This window comes from Rhinatrema bivittatum, chromosome 6 (genome assembly GCF_901001135.1).
Source record: "Rhinatrema bivittatum chromosome 6, aRhiBiv1.1, whole genome shotgun sequence".
In the NCBI taxonomy this organism is placed as follows: domain Eukaryota; kingdom Metazoa; phylum Chordata; class Amphibia; order Gymnophiona; family Rhinatrematidae; genus Rhinatrema; species Rhinatrema bivittatum.
Genome location: NC_042620.1, coordinates 105709029 through 105735213, shown reverse-complemented (window position 1 = coordinate 105735213; position 26185 = coordinate 105709029). Strand labels below are relative to the sequence as shown.

The 26185-nt window shown below is 44.5% G+C and overlaps 1 protein-coding gene across 3 annotated transcripts in view; it reads left to right on the top strand.

The window, feature by feature from the left end:
* Window positions 1-26185, top strand: part of LRP2 (LDL receptor related protein 2) — a 769913-nt gene that overhangs the window by 206821 nt on the left and 536907 nt on the right. For all 3 annotated transcript variants that reach the window (XR_003857363.1, XM_029605680.1, XM_029605679.1), the window contains exons 10-13: window positions 7-135; window positions 7327-7496; window positions 9920-10143; window positions 13194-13400. Coding sequence is in view for 2 of the 3 variants with exons in the window: in XM_029605680.1 (XP_029461540.1) it covers window positions 7-135; window positions 7327-7496; window positions 9920-10143; window positions 13194-13400 (730 nt within the window). In the remaining variant the exon portion in view is untranslated. The remainder of the gene's footprint in view (window positions 1-6; window positions 136-7326; window positions 7497-9919; window positions 10144-13193; window positions 13401-26185) is intronic.

The window sequence follows — 26185 nt, the reverse complement described above, 5'->3', positions numbered from 1 at the left end:
TGTTAGATTTTGATGATTGCAAGATTTGGGGAATCTGTGACCAGGTGTGTGAAGACCGTGTTGGCAGTCACCGCTGTAGCTGTGTGGATGGTTATGTCCTGGAGCACCACAAGCATTGCCGATCTAACACGTCATGTGAGTAAACAGCAGTATTGTCTTACTTGTTTTCTCCTTCTCCCTTCAGTCTGTTGTTTCATGATGCTCAACGTCTCGGGAGTTGTGTTTTTGGCGGAGGTGGGTGGAATTGGCAACAAATGTTTTCAAGTAATAGAAAATCAGGTTTATATCTTCCATGCAGAGAGAGGTAGGTATAAAAATGTTCAAACAATTCTCAGCTTACTCATTTTTTTCTAGACATTACACTAAAGGGTTTTCTCCTTTTTTTTTAATTCTTTCATCATATTTTGACTGGTCACATGAAAGAAATTGCATTATGATAAAATCTTGTGGAGAAAGCTTTTGTAAAAGGGTGAACAGTATCAAATTCTCCCATGGTTATTTATATAAGGAAAAATGTACTTTTCACACACCTAGTCCCTTTCCCTTATTTGTTTAGAATAAATACAGCACTACTGATGCTTTGGTTAAAAGTTACAAGTTTTAGATGAGCTTTGGATGAGCGGGAGATATTCTAATGACTTTTAAGAATTCTTTTTATTGCACTTGCCCTGCCTGTATTTGATATTTTAAATCCGTGGAAAAGGCTTCATTTTGTGCATACTTTTGTTTGCAGCTGCAAGAGGTGTTCTGGAAGAGCGGGGGAGGGAGCAGAATTGAGGTGGGGAAAGGATTACTTACATGCTTTTGATTTTTGAAAGTATTTGCATAAATCTATATGCACAGACTTGCAGCTGCTTAGGAGCATGAGTACCTTTGTGCCTATCAATTTTTCAAGAGGACCTATGTGTAGAAGTCTGCTTTTGTACCTGCAGACTTTAGCCCTGCATAGCTGTTTGAACAGTACCCTTTTTGTGGGGAGTATTTTTCAGTAGCCGCGCGCTGATTTCAGTTCATGGTTTTTGTCTTTGAAACGGGTCGATACAGTACAGGGCGCTCCTACCTGTCACATGGTAGGAGCACTGGATGGCCGGCCAATGGCACGGATACCCTGTCACATGGTAAGGGCAAAGGGCCATCGGCACCATTTTTATTAGCGCAGCCGACTGCCCGAGAGCGGGAGATTGCTCCCCGCGCCCCCACTGGACCACCAGGTAATTTTAAAACGTTTTTGGGGGGGTCGGGAGGGTGGGGGAGGCTAAGGGGTCAGTTTTAAAGGGTCAGGGTGGGTTGTTTTTTTATCGGGCCATCGGTGCCATTTTTATTAGTGGCAGCTGACGGCCCGAGAGCGGGCGATCGGTCCCGGGGCTTCCACTGGACCACCAGATGATTTTAAAATGTTTTGGGGGGTTTGGGAGGGTGAGGGAGGCTAAGGGGTCAGTTTTAAAGGGTCAGGGTGGGTTTTTTGTTTATCGGATCGGGCGCAGGCGATAAACAAAAAAGCAATCGGACCGAACGATAAAAATTATAAGATTTGAATCGGAACCGAACCGATTCCGGTTCCGATTCACATCTCTACCAGTTTCTGTCTCTCACACAGCAATCATCCCCCTAACCAGTCTCTCTCTCTCTCTCACACACACAAGCACACACATACCAGTCATCTCCCTGATCAGTCTTTCTCACACATACACACGTCACCTCTCTGGCCAGTCTCTCTCAATCACACAATGCTCTCGCTCTCTCTTACTTACACACAGGCTTTCAATCACACACATGCTCTCTCTATTTCACGTACACACAAGCTCTCAATCACACACATGTTCTATCTCACTTACAAACAGGCTCAATCACACACATGCCCTCTCTCACAGCCACAAGCCAGCCAAAAATATGTTCCATCTCTCTCGCACACACACATTGACACACACAAGCACCCTCCCTGTCTCACATACACATTACACTCTCACAGAAGCACCTTGCTTTCAGACTTGCATGATTTTTCACTTTTACTAAAAGTGAAAGTGATGCTCCCAACCCTTAAATAAGAAAACCACATTCCTATTAGAAGGCGAAACGACACCCTTCCTTCAGGTTCTGTCCTCCCAAGGGACAGCCACCCACACCGTACAGCTTCTCTTGTTTTACGCTTTCAGGCAATAAAGCAAGTGCCTTTCTTCAAACTATCAGTTGTATGATTATTCATGTGGGAGATATGGAACAGAAAGACAGCCTTAGTCAGCTTCCCTTTTAAATGGGAAGATTCCAGTCTTAGTCATTTAAAAATATTCATTTTCTAAAGGATTAAAAAAAAAAAAAAAAGCAAACCCGTTTCAGATTGGAATTATTCTAGTCTTCATGCTTAAATTATGCTTAAAAAAACCCAACCCAAACCCCACCTGGCATCAGTATCTTAAATTTGTGATTTTGCTGAGATGAACGTTTTAAATATTTTAATTTTTTTTTTGCTTTAATATTTGTCTCTACCCACTTTAAGTTAAATTTTATTTTCCAGAAGAGGGATGCTTAAAATTCAGTAATTCCATCTTTCATCCAACTTTTCAAAAGTTGTGCTTCCAGCACAAAAGTTGAGGTATATGTATTATCACATTTCATTTTTTTTAAAACTGCCAGATTCCTTTCTCACATACACACTACATACACACACACAGAAGCTCCATTCCTTTCTCACATACACACTACATACACACACACACAAGCTCCATTCCTTTCTCACATACACACTACATACACACACACAAGCTCCATTCCTTTCTCTCATACACATCACATACACCCACACAGAAGTTCCATTCCTTTCTCACATCGCATACACACTACATACACCCACACAGAAACACACACACATACACACACACATAGAAAGAAGATCGGCACAGCCGGAGACTTTGGCCACGTGATCAGCTAGACCGGCCCACCGGGGGAAGCCTGATCCCCCGATAGGCCAATCCGCCCCTGTGGCCTTCAGCCCCTACCATGTGACAGGGGCTACCGGTGTCATTGGTTTGGCCCCTATCACATGGTAGGGGCTAAAGGTCACTGGCACCATTTTGGTTAGTGGCAGCAGAGGCCCCGGGAGCGGCAGATCCCTCCCAGGCCCTCTGCTGGACCACCAGGGGGGAGGGTGGCATTGGGGGGGGGGGGGGGGTAGGCAGGGTGAGTTGGGGGCTGGCAGAATTTTGAAAAGGCACTTTTTGCCCTTTCAAAACTCTGCCACGGCGCCCCCTAAGTCTTGGCGCCCTAGGCACAGGCCTAGCTCGCCTAGTGGTTCCTCCATCCCTGATTCCTCTGGATCAAACACATTACCTCAAGGAGAGCGAAGTAGTCTTAACACTTTTTTGAATGAATGGAATTTAGCGGATGTTTGGAGGTTGTAAACCCTTCATCCAGAGATTATACTTTTGTTTCTAGATCTCATTCTTCTTATTCCCAAAATAGATTTCTTTTGGTGGAAAAAGAGGTGGTTACTAAAACCATTGGGGCAGAAGTGGGACATATCTCTTGGTCGATCATGCTCCTGTTCTGTTAAGGATTCAATTTCAAACACAAGATAGAAGACAATTTTGGAGATTCAACAACACTATATTAAATGATGAGGCATATTGCCAACAACTGGTGGGGGAAATTTAAGGAATATTTTAAGTTTAATGTTGCAACTGAAATCTTTCCGCCAACAGTCTGGGAGTGTCTCAAGATGGTCCTTTTTGGAAAACTGATAGCAAAGGCTGCCTACATTAAAAAAGAAAAGAATAAGAAATAGTTAGAGCTGGTTGAGGAGTTAGCAAGGTTGGAAACATTACATAAGAATACTCTCTCTCCCAAGATTTTTCAAAAATTGTTATCAAGAACTTCTTTCGTCAGATTCTGATATCATGGCCTATCATCTGGACCTGGTTCATCAAGAATTTTTTGTTTGGCAACAAAGCCTGTAAATTATTAGCCAGGAAACTTAAAAACAAATTCTCTCAGAATCAGATTATTAAAATTAAAACACCATAAGAAGTTGTCATCCTCACCTACTGATATATGACATAGTTTCCTTCATTTTTACAAAGATTTGTATAGCGAAGACATGACCATTGTGGAGGGCAATATGACTGAATATCTGGATGTGGTCATGTTAGTCACTCTGTCTCCAAATTTTTAGTCTAGGTTAGATATCAAAGTGTATTAGGGATGGGTGGTAGTTTGCAATATTTCCTATTCGTTGCATTTCAGGAATTTAAAAAAAATGAAGGGAAAACCCACAAAATTTCATGTGGTTTGTCCCAATCGTAGCTAAAAAAAAATGCACCATTAAAAAAAAAAACACCAACCCACCCCAATCCTTCTCATTTATTTAAATATAAAGACCCCCACCAGCAGAGCCCCCCATCTACTCTCCTGACCTTCTCAAGGCTCAGTCCTTGGTGGTCAAGCGGGGGGGGGGGGGGGGGGTTGGGAGTGATTTCCCACTCCTGGACTGGCAGCTTCCATTATCCAAAATGGCGCCGGCTGCCCTTTGCCCTTACCAGTGGCACCGGCAGTCCCTATCACATGGTAAAGCAAAGGGCCGCCATTTTGATTAATTGTAGCCACTGGCCTGGGAGCAGAAGATGGCTCCGGGGCCCCCTGCTAAACCACCACGGACTTTGGGTGCGTCCTGGGTTTGGGAGGGAGGGTGGGTGACTCTGCTGGTGAGGGGGATTTATATTTAAATAAATGGGAAGGGTTGAGGTGAGTTGTTTTTTGTTTTTTTTTAATACAAATTTTTAATGAGAAAAAACCCCAATGATCTGGGAGTGGATTCGAAATGGCCAAACCCGTCTCTGAAAATGAAAACATCACAAAAGATTTTGGAGGTACCACCTATATTAAGTATTAGCAGAAGCAAATCTTTGATTTTATTTGGAGAGATAGGCTACCTAGAGTCACTAGGACATGTATTTGCCGAAACGGAGAAGTGGGTTTGGATTCCTTAATTTACACTGGTATTATGCAGCATCACAATTACATGCCATTGTAGACTGGCATAAGGAAGAGAGAAGTTAAACAATGGGTGGAAATTGAACAAGCAATTATAGGTCGCATGCCAGTGGAATCATTGGTGTGGCAGCCAAGGTAACTTATAAACTTATACGGGTGATATCACCTTGTACTATTAATACTTTAAGGCAATAGTCCCCAACCCTATCCTGGGGGCCCACCAGCCAGTCGGGTTTTCAGGATATCCACAATGAATATGCTTTAAGGGTTTGGGCTCAATGAAAGATTGTTATGATTGGTAGGCAGGACTGTTTTATCAGGTCCGCATTGTTTCATAAAGTTGCTTTCCCCCTGGGATTCTCCCTTGGCATACTAAAATATTGGGGGGATAAAGATTTATCAAGGTTGGAACACATTTGGGGGAGGGGAGGTGCTTCCATTTGGTCTTCTGCTGAAGAAATTTGGTCTTTCAGATTGAAATTGATTCTTCTATTACCAACAGGCCGATATAGTACAGTGCGCTCCTGGATGCGCGTTTTCCCTTACCCCTTATTCAGTAAGGGGAGGAAAATGCGCATCCAACCCGCGGCACCTAATAGTGCCCTCAAAATGCAAATGCATGTTGAGGGCCCTATTAGGTATGCGCGCGGGATACAGTAAGTAAAATGTGCAGCCAAGCCGCACATTTTACTCTAAGAAATTATCTCCTACCCAAACGTAGGCGCTAGTTTCTGCCGGCACCGGGAAAAATGCACAGAAAAGCAGTCCGGTTTCCGAGCCCGTGGCTGTCAGCGGGCTCGAGAACCGATGCCGGCAAAATTGAGCGTCGGCTGTCAAACCCGCTGACAGCCGCCGCTCCTGTCCAAAAAGAGGCGCTAGGGATGCGCTAGTGTCCCTAGCGCCTCTTTTTACCGCCGGGCCTAAATTAAATAAATTCTTTTAATGTATCGCGCGCACAGGAGAGCGGGGCGCTCGCCCGCTCTCCTGCGTTTTTTACTGTATCAGCTCGCAAGTTAGGCAATTTGCTAAACAGGGATATTTAATGATATTTTAAAAGGTAGAACTTATCTGGAAGTCTTATGCGAAAGAGCAGATAGGCATAAAGGGGTGATTACTGCCATATATTCTTTACTCAGCATTGATTCCGTAACTAAACCTGCACATATTAAAGCGTGGGAGGCGGATTTAGGGGAGACTCTTTCTGACTCCGAGTAGGATTTATAATTTGTAGCTAATAGGAGGAGTTCACTGTCTGCATCTCTTTTGGAGAATGGATATAAGGTGCTTCTGCAATGATATCTTACCCCAGTCCGCTTACACAAAATGTTTTCACAAGTCTCTGATACTTGCTGAAGAGATTGTGGGGAGAGGGGAAACTTCTACCTTATTTGGTGGGAGTGTCCTCTTATTGTGCAATTTTGGGAAGACATTGTTTGATTAAGAAGATAACTGGGGAGACAGTGCCTCACTCACCTAAATTAGTTTTGTTGCTGGAGGCAAAGAGAGTCTCCCAAAGTGAATCAGGTCATTTTATGATTGAATAAGATATAACATTGGAATATCTTCAATGCTATGAGGCGAAAGTCTATGACCAAGTTTGAGATTTGGTTGCCTGTTCTATCTGGAAGCAAAACTGTTCAGATTCTAACTTAGGCAATTAATGTTTGTTCTAGGGGTATGTGTACCCTCTTATGGCATTTGCTGGGTTCTGGGGTCATATCCTACTGTATCTTATCTCTTCCTTTGATTTTGGATATTAACAGTTCTGGCTTTTTTTGGGCAGGGGGAAGTTGGAGGGGGATCCTTTCTATTACCATGTTTGTGTATCTACATTATATTTCTTGTCTTTTGTTTTACATGTCGAAATTGTATGTGGATAACTGTTTATTAAAAATCTAATTGAAAAAAATAGTTTACCTGGATAACTTAGAACGTAGCCAGCAATATTAAATATATAAATGGTTAAGCCATATACTCCACCATTCTTCCATTTCCTCAAAAGAATTGTATAACATTTAAGGCCAAAGCAGACCGATGCCCTCCCCCATGATATCTAACTTCAAAGAATACCTCCAGGAACCCTTCTGTCCTACCCCACCCTCCTGCCATACTAACACTTCTACTTCCTCCTACCCGTCCCACCTAGAATTCCTCCAAATTCTCAAGGCCATGCCAGAAGCTGGTAGTATCTTTGTTGCGCTCTTTGATGTCCTCAGTTGCTCTAAAAGTAATGCTGGTAGTGCTTGCTACTAATATTGCTTCTAGCATTTTCTGCCCGAACTGGGTTTTGAGTGCCTAGAGTGCCTTTTTTGTAGCTTTGTTAATAATTGGTATTATTTTCAGCTGGGGTGCCCTTGATAATTTTTTCTAATGGACGTGATTTGCTGGCTGGAGACATTCATGGGAGAAGCATGCGTACCTTGGTGCAGTCTCAAAACCGTGGAGTCGCTGTTGGTGTGGACTTTCACTTTTACTTACATCGAATATTTTGGACAGATACAGTGCAAGATAAGGTAGGAATACATTTCAAACAAAATATAATTGGAGAAGGTGTTAAACCTGGAAGCATAAAAAGCTGAGACCTTTTCCATTTATGCTGGAAGAAAGCAGCTATTTATCTCACAAACCTTGAGATATTTTATGTTATACCACAACTTTCATGCTATACTATATGTGATGTGTCTAACAAAAACATGCTATCATGTGGTTGTCTCTTGAGCAACTTTCAGTTTTATTCATAATAGAGTCCAAATGCCTATAATAGAAATAGTAGGCATGCTTTTTTTTAGAATTATCTTAAACCTGATCTTTTAAATGTAAAGCTATCATTTTTTTTCTGAATGATAAATATCTGATTTTTCCTGTGTATTCTAGACAGGGCTGCAATAGAACTCAGGATAAGAAATATTGACAGTGTATTGTTCCATTGCTTATTAGAAATTGGAAGACATGAGCTTTGCTATAATTCAACATGAAGTAATTTTTTTTAAATGTGTTTACAAAATGTTGCAGTTTCTATACTAAATAGTTTTTATTCTGTCTCATGAATCTCCATCCAAATGGAAGATGAAATTTAATGTGGACAAGAACAAACTGATGCACATGGTGATAAGTAACCTACAATGTTAGGTTTCACATTATGAATTACTACTCAGGAAAAGGATCTGGGAGTCATCATGGACAATTCTTTGAAATCTTTGGCTAAATGTGCAGTGATGGTCAAAAAGCAAACAAAATGTTAGGAATTATTAGGAAAGGAATGGAAAATAAAATGTAGAATGTAATAATACCTCTGTATGCTCCATAGTGAGACCACAGCTAGAGTACTGTGTGCAGTTCTGATTGTTGCATCTCAAAAAAGATACAGCTGAACTGGAAAAAGTACAGTGAAGTGTGACCAAAATGATAAAGGAGATGGAATGGCTCATCTTTGGGAAAGGCTAAAACTGAGGGGGAATATGACAGAGGTCTATAAAATCACGAATGGATTGGATCAAGTAAATGTAAATTGGTTATTTACTCTTTCAAAAAATACAAAGACTAGAGGATACACCATGAAGTTAGCAAGAAGCACATTTAAAACAAATAGAAAATTCTTTTTTCACTCAATGCACAATTAAGCTCTCAAATTCATTGCTTAAGAATGTGGTTAAGGCAGTTAGTGTAGCTGTGTTTAAAAAGGGTTTGGACAAATTCCTGGAGAAGTCCATAAACTGTTATTGGCCAGGTGGACTTGGGAAACTCCACTACTTATTGCCAAGCATTAGCAATATAAGGATCTATTTGGGATTTTGCCAAGTACTTATGACCCGGATTTTCCACCGTTGGACAAAGGATACTGGCCTTTATGGATCCTAGATCTGACCCAGTATGGTAGTTCTTATGTTCTAGCACTAACAATTTATATCCTGTCAGAGACTAGAACAGGAATTCTGAAGATAGGTCTTTAAGGATTGCAAACAGGTCTGGTTTTCAAGGTAACCAAACTATGTAAATTAGCCGTGTTTTTAGATCACAGGTATGTAGGTACATTTGATGAATATTCATTGTGGATATCCTGAAAACCAGACCTGTGTGTGGCCCTTGAGGACCAGACCTGAGAACTCCTGAACTAAAATTCTGTCATGCTGACTGGAATTATTTCTGGTTTGTGGAGTATTTTCTTGCTGTTTTTATTGTGCTTTTCCCAGTTTTGCCACTTTTGTATAACAGTTGCTTAGGTATTCAATAACAGTCCTTGATTTAGAGTGAGAGTCACTTATTCTTGGTGCGGGACCTAGGGCGTTCTTTAATTCAAGTATCATTGTAGCTGAGGTGTGGTTTTATGCTCAAGTATATTTCTAAGGACATTAGGGGTTACCAGAGACCAATAATGGACTGAACTGTGAGCATTGGAGTACATCTGGCAAAAAAGAAACAGGAGTTAAGTTCAAGATACAAACTAACAAGTGAATTTTTAAGAGTTGTGCAGAGGTTGCACGTGTTAAAATAGCATATACACGAGTAAGTAGCATGAAGTATGCTCGTATGTGATATTTTAAATGCCTCACAAGTACACATGTACTTGCAGTATCATGTGGATAATTTAACAGGGGAAACAAAAGGGGCAGTGTAAGGATGTTCCAGGGTGGGGTTCATATGTACACACACACAAGCTGCTATTTTGTAAAAGTTATATGTGCATAAATTGCTGAACTTCTCTGAACACTTTTATATATGCTAATTGACATGTTATATAAGTCTAAATCTAGTTAATGAGCCATATTGCCAAGATTTAAACCAAACCAAATGATCTCTACTATTATTACAGTCTATTTTTGACTTCTAAAGTAGATCAACATAAGTTTTTTATGTTTTTTCCAGAATAAGTTTTTAATTGAATGACATTCAATAGATACTGTAGCATCAAAGAAATAATATTCACTTTATGTTTCAGGTTTTTTCTGTGAATATTGATGGTTCAGACATCTATGAGGTTTTAAATGTTTCAGTGGATACACCAGAAAATTTAGCAGTGGACTGGGTAAACAATAAATTATATGTAGTAGAAACCAGTGTGAACAGAATAGATATGGTAAACGTGGATGGAACGAACCGTGTAACCCTCATTGCTGAAAATCTGGGAAACCCCAGAGGGATTGCACTTGACCCAACAGTTGGGTGAGTAATGTGTATTAAATATCCATAGCGTCAAAAAATATCAAATCAAACATATTATATGGACCTGATTTATGAAAGGTGTTCCCTCATTTTGTGGCTAATACAGATTAATATTTTATAAATCAGGCCCTAAGTATCTGGTTGGAATTTCTGAATGATTTTGCCATCTTTCTGTCTACTGTATTAGTAGTTTCAAAGGTTAGTTTTGATGTTAAATATAGAGAGTCTTGTAAGAGAGTATATAAGAAACTCCATCAGAGCACCTTAAAGGATTGGCCACAGCTATCTGGCTTGGTCCTCTTTAAAATCCAAGCCAGCAAAGGATTCTGGGCCCAGAGGGAATCCCTGCAGCCTAGCATAAGAAGGCAGGGCCAAGAATGGGATAGAAGGCTCCAGGGGAAAGGCAGAAAGCCAGCCTATGCCCAAACTACTTATAAATGACTGTTAACACAAGGAACTACTGAGGTAAGCGACCTTTATGTTATATTTTGATTTGCCTATAAATAAAGTCTTTTGTTTGTGTGGAACCAGTCAGAGTCTGGCCTCACTTTTGTATTCCTGGCTGTTTCTCCATCCATGGCTGCTACTGAGCGACCACAGTCCTATAATAGTAACTTCATCCTTACCTTATTGCAGGAGTATTTTGGTAACTTCAGAGTGTGGCCACAAACTATTCACAGTGTCCCTAAAATAGGGGCCGATGCAATACAGTGCGCTGAGCTCAGCGCACTGTATAACCTGCAGTTGGATGCAGGTTGTAGAGGCGCTAACTAATCCCCTTATGCAATAAGGGAATTAGCGCCTCTACAACGCATGTCTAACGTGGAGTGAAACTAATAGGGTAGCGGCACACAGTGTCTCTCCATTCTTCGGCCCCGCCGGCAGCGGTGCGCAGGTCTCTCCACTCTTCAACTGCCGGCAGCGGTGCGCAGGTCTCTCCATTCTTCAGCCCCGCTGGCGACGGTGCGTAGGTTTCTCCACTCTTCGGCCCTGCCTGTGGCAGGGCGCAGGTCTCTCCACTCTTCAGCCACCAGCAGTGGCGCGCAGCGTCTCCATTCTTCGGCCTCGCCAGCAGCGGCGCACAGGTCTCTTTACTCTTCGGCCCTGCCGGCCTGGCCTCCAGTGGTGGCGTGCAGCGTCTCTCGATTCTTCAGCCCCGCCCCTAGGGAGAAGGGAAGCACAAGTGGGGCAGTGGAACACCGAGAGCTGTGACAAACCTGCTGGTGCTTGGCGACACACTGTGTGTCGCAACACACCGGTTGAGAACCGCTGGTCTAGGGTGCCAAATACCCTTGCACTGGCCCTCTGGATGTGGATGTCTGTGTGTGTGTGATTGTGTCTGGGTGTTTAGGGTGTGTGACTTGATAAGTGTTGGGGGAAGTTGCCTTGGATGGTAATTTGAGGTACCAATTTTCACTAACTGCTTTTGTCATTTTTCCCTGTCTACCTTTGTTGCTCTGTACAAAACAGCTAGAAAGGGATGTGTGGGGAGTTTGCTCTTGGAAGAGACAGCTGAGGGGGGATATGATAGAGATGTTTAAAATTATGAGAGGTCTAGAACGGGTAGATGTGAATCAGTTATTTACTCTTTCAGATAATAGAAAGACTAGGGGGCACTCCATGAAGTTAGCATGGGGCACATTCAAAACTAATTGGAGAAAGTTCTTTTTTACTCAACGCACAATTAACCTTGGAATTTGTTGCCAGAGGATGTGGTTAGTGCAGTTAGTATATCTGTGTTTAAAAAAGGATTGGATAAGTTCTTGGAGGAGAAGTCCATTACCTGCTATTAAGTTCACTTAGAGAATAGCCACTGCCATTAGCAATGGTTACATGGAATAGACTTAGTTTTTGGGGTACTTGCCAGGTTCTTATGGCCTGGATTGGCCACTGTTGGAAACAGGATGCTGGGCTTGATGGACCCTTGGTCTGACCCAGTATGGCATTTTCTTATGTTCTTATGAGGTCTCATGAGAGGGAATTCCATGGAACAGGACCCACCACAGAGAAGGATCTACTCTGTGTCTCTTGTTTGTATATTATATAAGCACTAGCCGTTAAGCCCGTAAGAACGGGCTACATTAAAAAATGTTTTCGGTCCGTTTTTGGACACTGCACTCATCTATACTTCTTTTCCCTCACTCCCCCTTCCCCTCGCTCATTCACCTCAGTCACTCACCCCCCCTTCCCTCCCCTGCCCCCACTCAAACTCCCTGCCCCCACTCTCACCTCCCCCCTCATTCTCCCTCTACCACCTCCCCCCTCATTCTCCCTCCCCTTCCCTCAGTCACTCCCCACCCTCTCTCAATCCCATCCCTCACTCTCAACCCCTCCCAGCTCATCCACACCCCCTTCCCTCTCCCTCTTGTGCTCTTCAGCGCGGCCCCGCTCACGGAGATTTGAGGTCTCAGGGGATCCCTCCCTGGCGCGCATTTCAACTGCTCCTTCCTGCCGCTGCATTTCCTCCCGATATCGCCACTGCCGCTCCTCCCAGCTATTGTAGCTCGGCCCACCCGACACTTCCATACCACCGCTGCTACGCCCAATATCGCCGCCGCTCCTGCCTCCTCCCAGCACCATCTTAGCTCCGCTGTGACCGACGTGCTCTCCCGCTGCACATGTGCAGTAGAGCTGCTCTCTACTGCGCATTTATCTAGTAGATTTTACAGGAAGGATACCATACTTTCATGACACCTTTGTGATCAAAATGTAATCAATAAGGGCTGGCCCATTGTCTTAGGTCATACCATTTCATGCTGGAAATCTGAGTTCACATCTCATTATCTGTCTGGTCTGCTTGGACCTGGATGTATGCTGGATGTGGTGTGGGCTGGCCTGGAAAGGGATGTGATGGCCCCTTCTCCCAAACATGATATCTGAATAGGGGGTTGAAAGATGGAGGGTGGAAAGGGGTTTAAAACCCAACACAAATGTAATCTGTGAAACAGTATTTCTTTCAAATGAATGATTTTGTAATTACTTTATAGTTTAGCATAAAATGTTTGATTGAAAATCTGTGAAATTATGAAATATTCTTTTTTTTTTTTCAGTTACTTATTTTTCTCAGACTGGGATAGTCTATCTGGAGAACCTAAATTGGAAAGAGCCTTCATGGATGGTACAAATCGTCAAGATTTGATCAAAACAAAATTAGGATGGCCAGCTGGCATAACTCTGGATATTGTGTCAAAGAGACTTTATTGGGTAGACAGCCGCTATGATTATATTGAAACCACAACCTACGATGGCCTCCATAGGTAGGAAAAACTCAGCCATTCAGGCTGAGATGCCAATGCCTAGCTTTGTCTGAATTGAACTGCAAATGACTTAGATTTATCAGTTTGTACTAAGATCTTAGTACAAATTGGTAAATGGTGTAATATTTGTTGCCCCTTGGTCATTGCCGTGAATGTTAGATTTATCAGTACCAATTTGTGGCCTGCTCCAGTTCAACTTTTATTAAGCATATTCCCTGGTTCAGCTAGGATCTAAAATGGCTCTGCCATCCCTAGCTGTAACACTGAAATAATGCTTTAGTTTGGCTTTATTATGTATCTTATTTGTCAGATTCATCTTCACTGGAATACGTTACCTATCATCTCCATATTTACTCTGTGCAATCTTTTTGACCTGGTTAAGATGTATATACCTGAAGCTGTTACTTTATATTCAGATATCTGAAATTTAGTACTGTATTTGAATCCTTTGAATAATTATAATCTGTGAATATCTGTATAAACCTGAAAGGCTCATTTTATGGAATTTTCCTCTCAAATTCCATAATTGTGGCCCTTGGAATCCAGTCCTATTTCTCCAATTAAGTATATGTAAAAGAGTTATACTGATGGGTTATATGGCCTTCTACCAAACTCTGGAAAGTTCAAGCACCAGTAGGAATGATTAGAATCAACCATCTTCCTATTTAACAGAGGAGTATATCTTTGGCAGCTGTCCTCTTCATAAAATCTTGTAATCTCCTTTCCAATCAAATCTTTCTTCTTGTTAGACCTTCTTATTTATATTAAGTTTGTGCTTTTCATTGTTATTTGTTTCTCATATCAAGAATTAAGATTTTTTTCCTCAGCCCTGTATGGCAGAAACGTGGGTGACTTTTTAAAATTTTCTTTTTGATTCATTTTTATTTTTTAAAATCTCACTTTGATTCCCTTCTCAAGCACCATGTCATCAAAGTATATCTGTAGCTTCAAGTCTTGCTACAGACTCATAACATGTTCTTGATTGATTATTGTAGTGATGATATCTTGTCTTGCTTGAAGGAAAACCATGATGTCTGAATGTGAGAGTTGCTTAAGGGTATCACTTCAAGCTTTTATGCCCTGGTGGAAAAGGCTCCATGACTGCATAATCAAGAAAACTAAGTATATCTTGAGCTAGTCCACATGTCTGGGATTTATGAAATGATACGCTGGTGGCTGTGCCCTGTCAAAACTCACTTCCATTGATTTGACACCAGGAAGTGAGGCTTTGTGCCCTAATGGGTCGATTTTAAAAGGATTCCCCATTCGCACACGGACGCGCTGATTTTATAACAACACTAGCCGTTAAGCCCGTAACAACAGGCTACATTTAAAAAAAATGTTTTGGTCCATTTCCTTCCCTCTCCCTCCCCCCTCCCCTCACTCTCTCCTCCCTCCCCCAACCTCCCTCTCTCCTCCCTCCCTCCCTCTCACCTCCCCCCTCTATTCTCCCTCCCCTCCCCCACCTCACTCTCTCCTCCCTCCCTCCCTCTCACCTCCCCCTCTATTCTTTCTCTCCTCCCTCCCTCCCTCTCCTCTCCTCCCCCCTCCCCTCACCTCACCTCACTCTCTCCTCCCTCCCCCCACCTCACTCTCTCCTCCCTCCCTCTCACCTCCCCCCTCTATTCTCCCTCTCCTCCCTCCCCTCCCCTCACTCTCTCCTCCCTCCCCCCTCCCCTCAGCTCACTCTCTCCTCACTCTCTCCTCCCTCCCCCTCTCCTCAGCTCACTCTCTCTTCCCTCCCTCTCACCTCCCCCCTCTATTCTCCCTCTTCTCCCTCCCCCTCAGCTCACTCTCTCCTCCCTCCTCCCCCTCAGCTCACTCTCTCCTCCCTCCCCTCACTCACTCCCCTCCCCTTTCAGCTCATCCACAACCGGCAGACAGGGGGGTGTCCCTCCCTCGTGCACGCGCGTTGCCGCCGCTACTGCTCCTCCCTCCCTCGTGCACACCGCCGCTCCTGCTTGTCGCTGCCGCCGCAGCTACTGCTCCTCCCGCTCCCACTCGTTGCCGCCGCCGCTCCTGCTCATGGCTGCTGCCGCTGCCGCTACTGCTCCTAAGGAGCAGGCGCCATTTTTTTTTTGGGGCACGCTCTGCTCTGGCCGACGTGCTCGCATGTGCGGTAGAGCTGCTCTCTACTGCGCATTTGCGGCACGTCGGTCAGGGCTCCCTTATCTTGTAGATGCGCTTCGGTACGCATGTTTTAAAATACGGGTCGCATATCCACGCACGCATGTGCGGGTGGATGGCCTGCTCTGCACACGGGGGGGGGGGGGGGGTAATATTAGAAAATTACGTGTGCGATGCAATCGGGTCTCCCCCAGTTCCCTCCAATTAAGAAGATGACTGTGAAGGGAGCTTTCCTATCCCTAACCTTACCCTTCCCACCTCTTCCCCTCTCCTCCCCAACCCCTAATCTAACCCTACCTATTCCTAATTTTTCTATTTTAATACTTACTGCTCCTGGGAGCAGAAGTAATTGAGCGCCAGCCAGCTGGCCAGCGCGCACTTCTCTGAGACAGCAGCTAATGTAGCTGTCCTGGCCCACCCCCTGCCCTGCCCTCCCCTCCCTTCCCTGCCCAGACCATGCCCCCTGGCCCACCCCTTTTGCAGGGCCTGGCACTTCGGCATGTAACATGGCTTATGCGTGTGGCCAGGCCCATTCTAAAATGTACACGGCACACGCAAGGCCCAGCCACGCACATAACCCCCGTTTTTCACACACATGGCCCTTTTAAAATTGGGTCGAAAATGAGCATTTATCCAGCTCCAAGGAATTGACTATTTTATATTGAAATTTGTTTATTAACAATGTGTGACACAAACAAATTAAGCTTCAACATAGTACATAGTGTACTCTGATACATACCACATGTTCATGGAACATTTTACATTTTACATAGCAGAAGAACCTAGCCAACCCATTACCACCCTTTCCCAAACCCTACCCCCAGCCCCAACTCCAATTCACCCTCCCTCACTGCTGAGAAGTCATGAATAGTCAGTTTTAACAATGTATTAGTCATCGATACTATTCAATATCCGGCTCCAGAATATGTGATGTAGGGACATGATGTAGGGTATCCAAACATCCAATGACTGCTGCTTAAGCTGAAAAGAAGAAGAATGTTTGCAGGAAAGGAATTCCATGATCAATAAATTTTGAATGCTATTGTGCCACTGAGTCATTGAGGGTGCATCCATGAATCTCCAAAAACGAAGAAAGGCTGTGGCCGCTAGAATGAAGACTTTATTGATCCACAATTTGTTTCAGAGACCCCAAAAATGATGTAAAAAATATGTCAAATAATGCCATCTGAGGAGACAGACATATGTGGAGCCAGCATAATGAAAAACCTTCTTCCAGGAGAGATTAATGCAATCACAATCCCAAAGTGAGTGGCCCAAATGAGCAATGCCTTGGTTGCATTTTAAACACACATAACAGTCCTTGAGCTTAGCTTGATGTTGGGGAAAAATAAAGCCTGTACAGAATCTTGTTATGAGTTTCTCTCATTTGAATATTGCATGTAATAGTTCGAATGGCTGAAAAACTTGCAACATAGGCTGAATGTGGAAAACTGGTCTTCAGTTCCTGCTGCCATTTAACTCATGCAACATCTAAAGACCAATTTCCTAGCATGTAGCCAGATGGACTCAGAACCAGTGGGTTATGTGCTCTTCTGCTCGCAGATTGGAGATGGAGTCAGATTTCAAAGCTGATGTTACCCTAGATATACCCCTGCAGTGACCTCAGCTCTTCAGTATTCTCTTCGAAAAGCCATTGTGGATATATATTTGCTTAAATAACTTGATTAAAACTGATTAAACTTGATGAATTAATTCAACTGATTTAAAAAACTGGAGACCGCCAGTGCACTCAACCAATTAACGCCAACATCGGACAAACTGTGGGTGTCTTGAACTAGGGGTAGACAATGGCTTACCTGTATTTGCTTAATCTCGAGGTTTGCTTTCTGAGGTCCTCCTTCTCTGGGGCAGCCGTGGGCGGGATGCTGAGTCCATTTGTCTACACTAAGGAAAACAAAATTATCAGGTAAGTAATTTCTCCATTTTCTAGCGTGTAGCCAGATGGACTCAGGACCAGTGGGATGTACAAAAGCTACTCCCAGACAGGGCGGGAGGCTGCCCGTGGCCCACTTAGTACTGCCCATGTGAAGGCTGTGTCTTCTCGGGTCTGAACATCCAGGCGGTAGAACCTGGAGAAAGTGTGTAAGGAGGACCACGTTGCCGCCCGACAGATCTCGGCGGGTAACAGCAGCTTGGTTAAGCCCAAGATACTGCCTGGGCCCTAGTAGAATGAGCCTTAACTTGTAGGGGTAAGGGCTTTCCTCCCTCTATGTAGGCTGCCTTGATTACTTACTCAATCCAGCAAGCTAAGGTCGCCCACGAGGCCCCTTCTCCTTGATTCTTCCTCTGTGGAGAACGAACAAGCGATCTGTTCTGCGCACCAATTCCGATTTTTCCAGGTATCACACCAGGAGTTGCCGATATTTAGAAGGCATGAGTCCTTATGTTCATCCGGAGATGGTAGGGAGATGGCTTGGTTGAAATGAACCTCATAAACCACTTTCGGTAGGAAGGAGGGAACGGTGCGCAGCTGTATCATTCCAGGAGTGAACTTAAGGAACGGTTCCCGAGAGGATAGTGCCTGTAGTTCGGAGATGCAACGAGCTGAACATATTGCAACCAGGAATACCATCTTCAATGTTAAGAGGCATAGGGACAGACCGCACATTGGTCCAAAGGAAGCCCCCGCTAGGAAGTCTAATACCAGATTGAGGTTCCATAACGGCACCAGCCACTTTAGGGGTGGCCGAAGTTGCTTAACCCCTTTTAGGAAATGGGCCAAGTCTGGATGAGCTGATAGACTGATTCCATTCACTTCGGCTCTGAAGCAGGAGAGAGCTGCTACTTGGACCTTGAGGGAGTTGAGTGACAACACCTTCTTCATACCGTCTTGTAGAAACTCCAGAATCATGGGGATCTTGGCCGTCCGCGGGAATATCCCACGGTCCTCGCAGCAGGCTTTGAATATTCTCCAGATCTGTATGTATGCCAGAGATGTTGAGAACTTGCATGCGCGGAGCAGGGTGTCAATCACAGCCTTCGAGTAACCGCATTTCTTCAGGCGAGTCCTCTCAAGGGCCAGACTATAAGAGAGAATCGAGATGGATCTTCGTGAAGAATCAGGCCCTGCTGGAGAAGGTCCCTGTGTGGAGGTAGGCACAGAGGGCTCCTCGTAAGGAGTCTTTGCATGTCTGCGTACCATGGGCGTCTTGGCCAATCCAGGGCCCACTAGTAGAACTAGTCCCCTGTGGTGTTCTATCTTGCAGATGATCTTGCCCAGTAGTGGCCATCGGGGGAAGGCATTCATCCCTTGGGAGTTTGGCTGTCATCTCTGGCTGAAGAATCTGGGGACTTGGCCACCTCTCTCAGTGCCCAGTAGGTTCATGGCTGGGAGGCCCCAGCGATTTACTATCAGTTGGAAGGCTGTGGTAGACAGTGTCCATTTCCCTGGATCCAGGCTCTCTCTGCTGAGGAAGTCTGCTGAGATGTTGTCTTTTCCTGCGATGTGGGAGGCCGAGATCCCTTGTAGGTTTACCTCCGCCCATGCCATGAGAGGGTCTATCTCCAGAGACACCTGCTGGCTCCTGGTTCCTCCCTGGCAGTTGATGTAGGCAACCGTAGTAGCGTTGTCTGACATTACTCGAATCGCTTTGGCTCGGAGTCTGTGGCTGAATCGCAGGCACGCTAGTCTGACTGCTCGAGCTTCCAGGCGGTTTATGTTACATCCCGCCTCTTCCTTGCTCCATTGTCCCTGGGCCGTCAGTTCCTTACAGTGGGCTTCCCACCCTCGTAGGCTCTCATCTGTGGTGAGCACGCACCACTTCAGTGGGGATAGGCTTACTTCTCTGCTTAGGTGGTCTTCCTGTAATCACCACTGAAGCTGAGAACGTACCTCTGCTGGTAGTTGGAGACAAATTGAGTAGAACTGGGACAGTGGCATCCAGTGTGACAGTAAGGAGCACTGGAGTGGTCGCATGTGAGCCCTTGCCCACGGAATGACCTCCAGGGTTGATGCCATGAGCCCGAGGACTTGAAGATAGTCCCAAATCTTGGGGCATGTATTGGTCATCAATTGTCGTAATTGTTCCATCAGCTTCCTTCTCCTCAGGGGAGGGAGGAATACTTTGTTCTGTTGGTGTCTAAACAGGCCCCCAGGTACTCTAGAAACTGAGAGGGCTGCAGACTGCTCTTGACCGTGTTCATGACCCAACCGAGTTCCTGCAATAGGTTCTTGACTCTGCTGGTCACTGCTGGCTCTCTTCTGAAGACTTTGCCCTGATTAGCTAGTCATCCAAGTAAGGGTGTACCAAGATTCCTTCCTTCCTTAGTGTTGTCGCCACGACCACCATAATTTTGGAGAATGTTCTGAAGGGTAGTGATCGGAACTGGTAATGGTGTCCCAGTATCGCAAAGCGTAGAAAACGCTGGTGATCTTGATGGACTGGGATGTGAAGGTAGGCTTCAGAGAGGTCCAGGGAGGTTAGGGACTCTCCTGGTTGTATTGCCATTATTACGGAGCGGAGAGTTTCCATGCGGAAGTGTAGTACCCGCAGATGATGGTTAACATTCTTGAGGTCCAAGATGGGTCAGAATGATCATTCTTTCTTGGGAACGATAAAATAGATGGAATAACGCCTCACATTTTTCTGGGGCATAAGTACCGGAGTTATAGCCTTCAAACTGAGTAGTCTTGCCAGAGTGGATTCCACTGCCAGTCTCTTGGTGTGGGAGTGGCAGGGTGATATCATAAATTTGTCCCGAGGGATGCTGCAAAACTCCAGAGAGTAGCCTTCTCAAATGATATTTAGTTCCCATTTGTCCGATGTGATTTTGACCCAATGTTTGTAGAAGAGGGAAAGCCGACCCTCTATTTCCTGTTCCTATGGATGGGTTGGCCCATTCTCATTGGGAAGCATGGTTCGAGCCTGCCCCCGGGCCTGTTCCTCTCTTGCTTTGTCGGTTCCGAAAGGGCTGGGACCTTCCGGAGGGGCGAGGTACATGGAATGATGAGTTCCTGTAGGGTCAAATGTTGGGAGCCTCTGCCCCTAGTTCTTCTGGGGGAGGGGTATTGGGATCTTTTACCCCTGTCTTCCGGTAGCCGAGGCACTGGGGATTCGCCCCACTTGCTGGCTAACTTCTCTAATTCGTTTCCAAATAGGAGAGATCCCTTAAAGGGCATTCTTGTGAGATTCGCCTTAGAAGTCGCATCTGCCAACCAGTTCCGCAACCATAACTGCCTCCTGGCCACCACTACTGAGGCTACTCCTCTGGTTGAGGTACGCACCAGGTCTGACCTTGCGTCCGCCAGGAAGGCTGCTGCAGGTTCAATAGTTTCACCGGCATATGTTCCGGAATTATCTGCTTCTCTTGATAGGAGCAAGCAGGAACGTGCCACCAGAGTGCAGCAGGAAGCTATCTGCAGTGTCATAGCTGTTAGGTCAAATGCTTGCTTAAGGATGGATTCTAATCGTCTATCCTGAGTATCCTTCAATGCCGCCCCTCCCTCTACGGGAATGGTTGTTCACTTCGAGATGGCACAGACCATGGCATCCACTGTTGGGAAACACAGGCATTCCTTGGTCGCTGGTTCCAGAGGGTAGAAGGCTTCCAAGGCCCGACCTCCTTTAAAGCTTGCCTCTGGGGCATCCCACTCCAGGTCAATGAATTCCTGGATTGCTTCCATCATTGGTAAATAGCATGAGGCCTTACGAAGGGACACCAAGATGGGGGTTCTTCTTTGGTTCTGCCATAGGGTCCGTTGCCTGGGATCCCCAGAGTCTTCAGGGTCTGTGAAACAAGGGCTGGTAATTCATCCCTGTGGAAGAAGCGAAGCATTGAGAGAGAGACTGGTCAGAGAGGTGAAGTGCTTCTGTGTGTGAGAGAGAGACTCGTCTGGAAGATGACTGGTGTGAGAGAGACTGAGACTGGTCGTGGTGTCTAATTGGGGGTGGGTGCATGTGTGTCTGTATGAGTGACTGGTTGTGGGCGCTAAGGAAGAGGACTGTGAGGACAGAGCTTCAGCAGCCCTTGCTGCTTCTTTGAGTGCTATTGGCCTGGAAGGGAAAGGAGTAGGAGAGTTGCTGGAGAGGGTAAGTAAAGGTGGCTTTTAAAATTTATTTTTCTTGATTGACTGCCATTTTAATTATTGGGTATTATGCGATGTCTTTGTATCTGTACTTTTTAATTCTTTCTAAATAGTTTCCTCATTTTATCAAAGGCTCACTTTTGAAAGTTTAATGCTAGTGCAGCAGATTTACTTAATGTCCTCCCTCCAGTCATAGGAACATAAGATATGCCATACTGGGTCAGACCAAGAGTCAATCAAGCTCAGTATCCTGTCTCCAACAGTGGCCAATCCAAGTCACAAGTACCCAAACATTACATAGAACACAAGCTACTATTGCTTATTAAGTACCATAATAGTAGTATATGGATTTAACTTCTAGGAATTTATCCAAACCTTTTTTAAACCCAGTTACTCTAACTGCTGTAACCACATCCTCTGGCAATGAATTCCAGAGCTTAACTATGTGCTGAGTGAAAAAGAATTGTCTTTGATTTGTTTTAAATGAGCCAATTGCTAACTTCATGGAGTGCCCCCTGGTCCTTCTGTTATCTGAGAGAGTAAACCGATTTACATTAACTTGTTCAAGTCCTTTCATGATTTTGTAGAATTTTATCATATCCCTTTTATCATATCAGTCGTCTCTTCTCCAAACTGAACAGCCTTAACTTCTTTAGCCTGTCTTCATAGGGCAGCCGTTCCATGCCCCTTATCATTTTAGGTACTTGCCAGGTTCTTATGGCCTGGATTGGCCACTGTTGGAAACAGGATGCTGGGCTTGATGGACCCTTGGTCTGACCCAGTATGGCATGTTCTTATGTTCTCTGAACTTTCTCCACTGCAGCTATATCCTTTTTTTGAGATGTGGTGACCAGAACTGCACACAGGTGCACCATGGAGTGATACAAAGGCATTATGACATCCTCCATTTTATTTTCCATTCCCTTCTTAATAATTCCTAACAATCTGTTTGTTTTTTTGTTCGCCTCAACAGATTGGGCTGACGATTTCAGTGTATTATGCACTATGATGCCTACATCTCTTTCCTGGGTGGTAACTCCTAAGATAGAATATAATAACATTGTGTAACTACAGCAAGGGTTATTTTTTCCTATATTACCCCTGGATCCCTTTTTAAATATAGCTTTCTGTCCAGGAGCCCATTCGCCTGGGCACCTCGCCCGACCTCATCAAGCAAGATCAGGGCAGGCTGTGCCACCCAAACCTCCAGTCCCTGTCCCTGACAGCCTGGATGTTGAAAGCCTGGTACTCCAGTCCCTCGACCTTTCTGCTAATGTCTCACAGGTCCTAGTAACTTCCCGAAAGCCTTCCATGCAGAAGTCATATCGGGCAAAGTGGAAAAGGTTTTCCTCATGGTGCACGCAAGAAGGCCTTGACCCCTTCTCTTGCCCCACGCCGAGGTTTTTGGACTACCTCTGGTGCCTTTTGGAGTCTGGTCTACAGACAAGCTCAATTCGGGTACATCTGAGTGCCATTAGCGCCTACCATCAAGGGGTGGGCGATACCCCAGTCTCGGTGCAGCCCTTAGTGGGGCACTTCATAAGAGGTTTACTACAACTAAAGCCTCCACTACATCCTCCTGTTGTGGCCTGTGACCTCAAAATAGTGCTGGTGTGGCTCATGCGGCCTCCGTTTGAGCCCCTGCGCTCCTGCAAGTTCAAGCACCTCAATTGGAACATTTTCTTCCTCATGGTGGTTACTTCTGCTCGCAGAGTCAGTGAGCTGCAGGCCCTAGTGACCTATCGCCTTACACGAGGTTCTTCCATGACAGGGTGGTACTGCGCACTCATCCTAAGTTCCTGACTAAGGTAGTAACTGACTTCCACCTAAATCAGACCATTGTGTTGCCCACTTTTTTCCTGAGGCCACACTCATCCAGTTGAGCGGGCTCTGCATACCTTGGACTGCAAGTGTGCTCTCTCCTTTTATTTAGAGCGCACTGTAGCCCACAGGCAGTCCACCCAACTCTTTGTCTCCTTTAACAAGAATAGACTGGGAGTTGCAGTGGGCAAGAAGACCCTCTCCAATTGGTTAGCGGATTGTATTGCCTACTGCTACCAGGCCTTCCGCTCGAGGGCTGAGTGAAAGCGCATTCAGTAAGGGCCATGGCAGCATCAGTGGCACACTTCTGGGCAGTCCCTATTGCCAAAATCTGCAAGGCCGCGACGTGGACTTCCCTCCACAATTTCGCATTACTGTTTGGATAAGGGCAGTCGACAGGATAGCGTCTTTGGTCAGTCTGTCTGCCATAATCTGTTTCCAGTATAACAACCCAACTCTTCTTACCTAGGGCCCATGTGATGTTCAAGCTTCCCCGTTGTTGCCAACAGCACCCCCATTGTTGTGCTTGCTGCATGTTGTTGGGTTTCTGTTGGCCTCCTCTGTTTCGGGGACAGCCTGCAGCTTGCTATTCACTCATCTGTGAGGACTACCATCCTGCTTGTCCTGGGAGAAAGCAGAGTTGCTTACCTGTAACAGGTGTTCTCCCAGGACAGCAGGATGTTAGTCCTCACAAAACCCGCCCGCCACCCCGCAGAGTTGGGTTCGCTTACGTTTTGTAATTTTATTTTTCGCTCTGCTTTTTGCTATAAAATGAGATTGAAGGGGGTCCTCATCTGGCCACAGGGTTAGTGGCATGCTGGGCATGCTGAGTGTGCCAGTCAAAGTTCTAGAAACTTTGACAAAAGTGTTCCGTGACAGGGCTCCATCTGATATCATCACCCATCTGTGAGGACTAACATCCTGCTGTCCTGGGAGAACAACTCTGCTTTCTTTATATCAGGCACTCACACTTAGAATTACTTACCTTACTTTTTTTTTTATCAGGAATGTACACTTAGAATTACCTACCTTTCTTTTCTTTTTATCAGACACGCATACTTAGAATTATCTACCTTTCTTTTTTAATAAAGGACACAAACAAAACATTAATTTACTCCACAATTTCACTCTCTCCCAAACTTTAAGTCCCAACATTACCCAGTAAAGTAATACTCATTGATGCTTTTCAGCCACTAGCAATAAGAGTACAACTAATAGGGTTCAGACCTGTATACATAAAACTCACCCTTGTTAACCTTGGACCCACCGAAAAAATCAGTTCTGCCTACGCCACTAGTAAATGTAACATGTTATCATAGCAATTTTGAAAAGCCATTTATCCACGTTAAGTTCACTTAATACAAGTAAAACCTATTGACATTTCAATGATATATATTGTAGCAATTTTTAAAAGCCCACTTTCACAGGTAAACTGCATTTACACGTGTAAAACCTGGTTTTAAGCATGTAAATGCTTCTGAAAATCAGTCCCACATTTTTGAGCATTTGTTCTGTTTGCAACAAATATGTGCACAAGCAGCAGAATGAGACTATGATGTCGCATGATATACCAACATGTCCTTGACAAGTATTGGGAAAGAAAAACTGGTAGACCGTGGACTTTCTCTAAGAGACTGAAACCAGGCCTGCTCTCTGTTTATTCCTACTCTTTGTTTCCTGTCTTTTAACCAGTTTGTAATCCACGAAAGGACATCGCCTCCTATCCCATGACTTTTTAGTTTTCTTAGACGCCTCTCATAAGGGACTTTGTCAAACGCCTTCTGAAAATCCAAATACACTACATCTACCGGTTCACCTTTATCCACATGTTTATTAACCCCTTCAAAAAAATGAAGCAGATTTGTTAGGCAGACTTCCCTTGGGTAAATCCATGTTGACTGTGTTCCCTTAAACCATGTCTTTCTATATGCTCTACGATTTTGATCTTGAGAATAGTTTCCATTATTTTTCCCAGCACTGAAGTCAGGCTCACTGGTCTATAGTTACCCAGATCACCCCTGGAGCCTTTTTTAAACATTGGTGTTACATTGGCCACCCTCCAATCTTCAGGTACAATGGTTGATTTTAATGATAGGTTACAAATTTTAAGTAATAGATCAGAAATTTCATTTTTGAGTTACTTTAGTACCCTAGGATGCATACCATCCGGTCCAGATGATTTGCTACTCTTTAATTTGTCAATCTGGCCTACTACATCTTCCAGGTTCTCAGTGATTTCGTTCAGTTCGTCTGACTCATCACCCCTGAAAACCATCTCCGGAACTGGTATCTCCCCAACATTCTCATTAGTAAACATGGAAGCAAAGAATTCAATTAGTCTTTCTGCAATGGCCTTATCTTCCCTAAGAGCCCCTTTAACCCCTTGGTCATCTAATGGTCCAATCGACACTCTCACAGGTTTCTTGCTTTGGATATATTTTAAAAAGTTTTTATTATGAGTTTTTGCCTCTATGGCCAACTTCATTTCAAATTCTGTCTTTGCCTATCTTATCAATGTTTTACATTTAACTTGACAATGCTTATGTTTTATCCTATTTTCTTCAGATGGATCCTCCTTCCAATTTTTGAAGGATGGTTTTTTTTTTTTGGATAAAATAGCCTCTTTCACCTCACCTTTTAACCATGACGGTAATCGTTTTGCCTTCCTTCCACCTTTTTTAATATGTGGAATACATGTGGACTGCGCCTCTAGGATTGTATTTTTAAACAATGTCCATGCCTGTTGAACACTTTTAACCTTTGCAGCTGCACCTTTCAGTTTTTTTCTATT